Genomic DNA, 6,837 nt, shown 5'->3' on the forward strand with positions numbered 1-6,837 from the left:
CGAAATTACGCCGCCGCCGGTTGTTCCGTTTCATTGCAGCAACGTTCCTAAATTGATTTTCGTGCACACAACTATAAGTACATCTGTATTAAATCACTACGAGTTGTAGTGAACTATAAAGTTCACTTAATATCGAAATCGGTGATTTTTATGATTTTGCCGACACTGAACTAACTATATACGTCAATGTAGCTGTTTACAACAATGTCGTATAAAAGTTGAAAATGATAGTGTGTGGGTTGTTGTGCATTCTTCTCTAAGATTTCTTTAAATATTTAAGAACTATTCAATCCAAATAAATACCGAATGTTGTAACTTGTATAATTGCTGTATTAACCTCTCGCCTGAGGTCAACGTAGCTGTCGCGTTCGTGGTCCCAAAGAAATGTAATAGCGTTATTGAAGCATTGCGCCCTCTTCTGGGCGATCGTTACAACAGTTATGATTCTATAGCGATTGAAATTAAGATCTTTGATTTTACGCATCACTTCACCAGCTATACGCAATGCTAAGTTTGGAGACTCCTAAAAAAAAGTTATTCTACATATATTCATACAAGAGCACCACGGCGCGGTAGAACAGTAAGCAGTGTAGTACTTAACGGAAAGTGTGTATATGAACTATAGTTATACTGCCCTGTCTACTGTTCTGCTTCATTGTACTACTCTGGTATGAAACTAGCATTAAGCATGAAATAGAATTAGTACAACGAATCATTTTATTGAAACTTACTTGATCATTATACTTGTGATCGGTAAAAGTTTCATCCAATATTTTATTAGTCTCTATTTCCACTACTTCGTTGTCAAATTTTGTTCTTGGGTCCAACTGGTATGTGGGTAAATACATTAATGGTGGTCGTCTAAACTCCATACCGACCTGAAAGAAAATTGACAAACCTTACTTCTTACGAATATTATAAATGCGAATGTTTGGGTGGATGTAAGGATATTTGTTATAAGGTATCTCTCGAACGGTTCTAGGGATCTCGATGAAATTTAAAACAGATGTAAAACATAGTCTGGAGGAACATATAGGGTGCTGAGTTTTTTATTTTTTATTTTAATAGGGCGACGGTATGGAGTCGCGGGCTACAGCTAGTTCATTGATAAAATTGTTTACTACATAGCATACATTAAAAGTAAAAGTCCTGGTTCAATACCCGCCATGATGATACATACACGCATAAACGCATATCAATGCGTTTTTCGATTTTCGAAGAGGTGCATACAATTATCATAATGTACCTGTGATGTTCTTTCAATTGGTCTAATTCCTGGAACTCCAGTAAATCCAAATGAAGTCTTCCTCATCCTAAGCCTGCTGATTGACTTTGGGCCGATATCACCGGCCGATTTCACCATAGACTGACTCTTAAGGACTTGCATTGATACTTTGCTTTTTCTTCTCTCCTCCATTTTTAATAAGAATATATTTTTCTGATGGCGTAAATATTATTTTTTCGTTACGTATTATATGAAAAAATTAATTAAAGTTTACTATCACATATAAATTAAATGTAGTATATTTGGTGTGACATTTGCCTATTGTTATTTTATATGACAAGCTAGAAGAATCATTTCAATCAAAAAAGTATATCGCCTTTTTCTTGTAAAGACCACAGATCGCTTGGAATTAAAAAAATATGTTGAACGAAATAAAAGTTTAATTAAAATACTTTTATTTTAAGATGAAAGAACTAAGAAAGATATCTGTGTAATAATAACTAATTATAATACAACACTCTTAGGGCAAATTATTATTAGTCGATAACTCGGTCGTTACACAGTATACAGCAGGCGGGGAGTCCCACCATACGGGCTAACGACCAATGAAAATGATCAGTCTATGTAAAGAAAGCGTCGTGCGGAAACTCAGTTGACGAGTGTGTAGCATGGTAAGGAAAAGTAAGGACTATCGCCCATTAAATTCGAGACCTAACGACGAATGAAATTGCGCCCTTAAACTCTTAAACCAAGCCTCTGTACCATTTGTTCCAACTTGTAGGGTTTAGAGGGACCGAATTACTTTTCCGAAAATATGATGCAAAAAATGTTATAACACGGTTCTATAAAAACATTGGTTAAACTAACACAGAATAAGAGCAAATAGAGGTTCGCTTGAGGGATAAGGGCACCGACCGCCAGTGCAATGGACTCTATTATTTCAACTTACTACATCTTCTTTCTACCTGATGCTAACTTTATAAATTAAAAATATAACTTTCTTTCAACGTTTTTCTACGAAAAACATAGATTGAAATGAAGACATGGCGAGGTAATGGCCTTCATTTGTTCCATTTTTACATTACGTATAGAAATATAACAGTTTCTGATGGGATTGTTTCAGATTAGAATAGAGCTAAATGAGCATGATGAGAGCATCGATGGCTCAGGGGTTGAGCACTTGACTTGTAATCTGCAGGTCTTAGGTTCGAAACCCACCATATAACAATGTGTTTTTCTATTTTCGAATTTCATATGTACATTTTATACGACCTTACGTTGAAGGAAAACATCGTTATGCAACCTGCACATATCTGCGAAGAACTTCAAAGATATATGTTAGTTATGAAGTTAATCAATCCGCTCTGGGCCAGCGTATTTGACTATGGCCCTGTCACCTCTGGCTTAGGGTAGGATCCTAGCGCTTCAGTGGAGATAACTGACTTATTTACTTACGTTTTTCACTTTTAATATCTACATCACATTTTTGGCAAATACAGATAAATACTTTATGGTATAAAAGATGATATTAGTATATTAATATGTTTATTTTACAAAGCGCGGTAACTATTTAATTAAAATTACATTTTAAATAATAATAAAACTTAATTAAAATATTATTAAAACTGCATCCTCTGTCTCTTTGTGCACAACACGAAAGTCCTAAACTATTTTATGAGTTAACGTATGAAAGTTTTTGATGATTTTGTAGCATTTTAGCTGAGAAGTATTTTAATTTAAAAACATTATACGTTCCTGAGGTTGAAGTTAACAACTTGATACCTGCGACATCAAAATAAAATATTCATACAAATACTCAAAGTTATGTAAAGTTGTTTTATACACCTACAATAATATCGTGAAAATGAAAGATTATATAAAGCGATACTATGTTTTTAAAAACTCTGAAGTAACGAAATTAAATTATATTTTTATTCTTCCACCCTTAGCTTTAACCAATGGAAACCTAGTGGTGAACAATTTCAAGTTACGTTATCTCACAATGCTTTGAAATGCAACTTGTATGTTAACATAATTATTATTTGCAAATTTGCAATCGATGACATTAACATTGCCAATAGGTTGGCCGGTATTATTTTTAATACCGTGTGAGGTATGTTCGCTCGTTTTATCAAAGCCAAATATTCCAATACGGACGAAATAAACAACAAAAAGGGACAAAAATTCTTGAAGTTTTAATATGAAAAGAATGCTTTGATAGCGAACTCACCCCTCCACATATACTGTGAAAACAGATTTACACTTTTTTATTATTTATTTCGGATATTATACTATTCGGATATTTATCTAAATAACTATAATCTTAAAAACAATTATAATAAAATTAATTAATTTTATTTTTATGCAATTATGTAAGTTTATGGTGTCGCGTTCTATTTTAGTTTTTTATTTAAATTCAATATTTTTTATAGTGAAAATTTGCCAGATTCGATTCGATCACAGACACTGTTTTCAAGTTATTCAATAGAGCAATATTAACGTTATATAAAGTGAGTAAATGAGATAAATAAAAAGAAATGAAAATAATAATCGTCAATATATAAGAAATTTTTCTCCAGGAAAACAGTAATGGCATTTTTTGTATTTTTTGCTTGACTAAGACTCAACAAGACGCTAATATAACTTGACAAAGGAAATGCTTCACGAACTATTGCTTTGTCAAGTCGTATAAAAAGTAAATTGAAAGTTTTATGTACATACGATTATAAGACATTAATAAATTGAACGACTAATAAAAATAAGAAAAGATTTATTTATTTTTAATAATTTGCATACCAAAATGATATCGTATGATATATTGAAAATTCCTAATAATGTAAATCTATTTTTTTGTGTCTGTTGTTTTCAAAATTGTGTTTCAATATTTTATTTATATTACATTCAAAAAGTGCTAGTTTTTATCAATATTATCTTGCCAGAGATGTACATTATTAAGTAGAATTTTAAGGTTAACCTATCGATTACGACTTTAAACTCTTTTATTCTACCCTAATAATAGAATGCTTGTTAAAAGAATAAAAATGTATTTTTGTTTGAATAGTACTCTGCTACTGCTTTGTAGCTTTCAAAGCTTTCAAAGGTCATTGGCCTTGAACTCGATGCATCACGAATCTACAAACGGCATGTATTATTCCTCGTCGTTTGAAGAATGAAACTTGTCTCTACAAAAATATAAAGTGCTATTGTAACATCACGACATTGTCAAGATATTTGAATAGAAATTGTAAAATGTTTAGTAAATTTTCAAGTTTTATTGGTTATTTCCAAATGTTTATTCAAATGTGAGCTTCACAACTTATAATTTGAATTTATTTTTAGTATATAGTCAGCACTTTGACCACCATAAAATATAAAAGTAAATTGGTAGGTACTCAAAATTGTAATAATATCTACGTAATATAACGCAACATGTAATGTTATTTATGAATAAAAGTTTTTAAATTTAAAGTACATATAGCTTTAACGGTAAGACATCTATATATATAAAAGAAAGTCGTGTTAGTTACACTATTTATAACTCAAGATCAGTCGAACTGATTTAGCTGAAAATTGATGGGGATAGGAACTTTTTTATCTTGTGTGCATTTTTTTTATTCCGCGCGGACGGAGTCACGGGTTAAAGCTAGTTCATTATAAACAAAAGCTTACATATGTACACAAATGAGTTTATTAGTTAAAATGTCAAAGAGAAAAATTTTCCCACAATTTCAATCTTGATTAGAGTTCTTACGTAATTTGAAATTTCATATCAATATATTGGGCCAAAGACAGTCAAGTCTTTATAGAAAGTAACGAAGTTACAACATCAGACGTTTACAATAAGTTTGTATTGAAATTTTTGTGTCCCCGAGGTACAAAGGGAAATTGTTTTCCCACTGAAGCGTCGTAACAGCCATTCGATACAACTTTTTCTGTTGTTATTATCAACTAGACATGATTGCTTTGTTGAACTAATCCTATGTCAGAATTTGAGGCCTTACACAAAATAAAATAGCAATCGCTCTCGACTTCGTACACATGTAGGTAACCACGATAATTGTAATTATTTTCACCAAAATGTATTTGTATCACGTTTAAGATTTTGCTAAAGGAAGATCATTTCTCTATACAGTCTTTCAAACGCCATTTTATATATTTACTTTGTATTGAGTAAACTCTTAATGTAACAAATTAAAAGTCCTTTACTAAGGTAACAAGTTGTAGGATAAATGTGTAAATTTTAGTCGGCATCGAAGCGTGTAATGGCTAGCCTTGCTGGACTAATTACATTGCTGAAGCCGGGCTTAGGGCAAGTAATTTAAAGCTCCTTCATACTGACCTTAGTCATGACCGTATTTTAGTTCCAGTAAATTAACAACTATCACTGGACTTTTGAGCCTTACTTATGTACCTATAGTTTTTATATGTTTATACATAGTGTTTTAAATAGCGTTCAAGGTAATTGGAATATATTTGCCTGAAAACTTAATTTATACACAACTCACATACTGTAAGTTACCACTGCCTAAAAATCTTTTTAAAAACATATTTTTATCTCTGTTTCTTTAAAGAGATTGAAAGGGATGACAACTTGCGTTTCCTGAAGCGTTTCAGTTCTGATGTGGAAACTAACGGCTAGATACAGAATAAACCTGGAAGTAGTTCATGGTCAACGAGTCTCAAGAGCTTTGCATACAAGTGTGGAGGTAATTGTGTAGAGAAGTTTCTTATTTAGGTAAAAAAAAATTGTATACGTATATGTATTAATGTTTTTAAAAATAGACTTAAATCGTATATCATCGCTGAACTGTAATAATCTGTTCTCAATATTATCTACATATGTAACTTTGTCATTGCTGTCAATTTAGATTATCTTTGTGTTAAGGTTTATTTTGTTTTATATTAATCTTGTATTCTGTTTACTATATTACGTATTAACCCACAAACCTGTTATATTTACTTTTTTTCTTATTGTAAGCAAAACACTGTGTTCTTTATGAGAAATAAAGATGTTTAAACCTAAATACATTGTAATTTTCTAGAACTTTCCAAGATAAATTGAGAACAATTTGAAAGAAAGCGCCTTAGCATGTTCGATACTTCAAAAGTTTATACTTTTACATTTTCAATTTCACAAACAGATTACGAAGTCCGAGGTTTCCTCGAGCGTTTACATTCCAGAAATAATGAGGTAGGTATTATGCAAATTGTATTCTCTGAGCGAGATGATTTGCTAAGTGAAATAATTTTCTTTATACTCCTGAGGAAATAAAATAAAATTGCCTCGATTCCCGAGCGACTGCCTTTACCTATGCCACTTTTCAACGCATAATTTCGAATTTTTAAGCCCTCTCTCGAATTTACTTAAGCTGTTTTCAAGTTTTATAAGAGATTCTCATTTGTGATTCCTAGTTCGAAGTTGCCTTCTTTATATTCGTTTTAAATCTAATGTGGTTATAATTTTTTTTCTAACATCTGACGCCATTCTAATGATAATAGAATTTAGGATGGTATTATTGTAGTAACATGTTTTTGGGCGGTATCGTATTTATTATCTAGAACATAGGATGTCTATAAAAGTAAACAGGATTATTGAACTCTGACACAGAACA

At 31.5% G+C, this 6,837-nt stretch overlaps 1 protein-coding gene across 1 annotated transcript; it reads right to left on the minus strand.

The window, feature by feature from the left end:
- Positions 1-242: 242 nt before the first annotated feature.
- LOC106718380 (dynein light chain Tctex-type protein 2) lies at positions 243-1,417 on the minus strand. Its single transcript, XM_014512452.2, has 3 exons — positions 1,247-1,417; positions 732-878; positions 243-523 (listed from the first exon to the last, which is right to left on the minus strand). The coding sequence occupies exons 1-3, from the start codon at positions 1,415-1,417 to the stop codon at positions 287-289; spliced, it is 555 nt and encodes a 184-aa protein (XP_014367938.1). The 3' UTR covers positions 243-286.
- Between the last annotated feature and the right edge of the window lie 5,420 nt (positions 1,418-6,837).

This window comes from Papilio machaon, chromosome 4 (assembly GCF_912999745.1).
Source record: "Papilio machaon chromosome 4, ilPapMach1.1, whole genome shotgun sequence".
Taxonomy (NCBI): domain Eukaryota; kingdom Metazoa; phylum Arthropoda; class Insecta; order Lepidoptera; family Papilionidae; genus Papilio; species Papilio machaon.

Coding starts and splice junctions, on each gene's coding strand:
- LOC106718380 (XM_014512452.2), bottom strand. CDS start 1,417: ATGGAGGAGAGAAGAAAAAGCAAAGTATCAATGCAAGTCCTTAAGAGT. Junction 879..1,246: donor CAATTGAAAGAACATCACAG/GTACATTATGAT, acceptor ATTTTCTTTCAG/GTCGGTATGGAGTTTAGACG. Junction 524..731: donor ATCACAAGTATAATGATCAA/GTAAGTTTCAAT, acceptor ACTTTTTTTTAG/GAGTCTCCAAACTTAGCATT.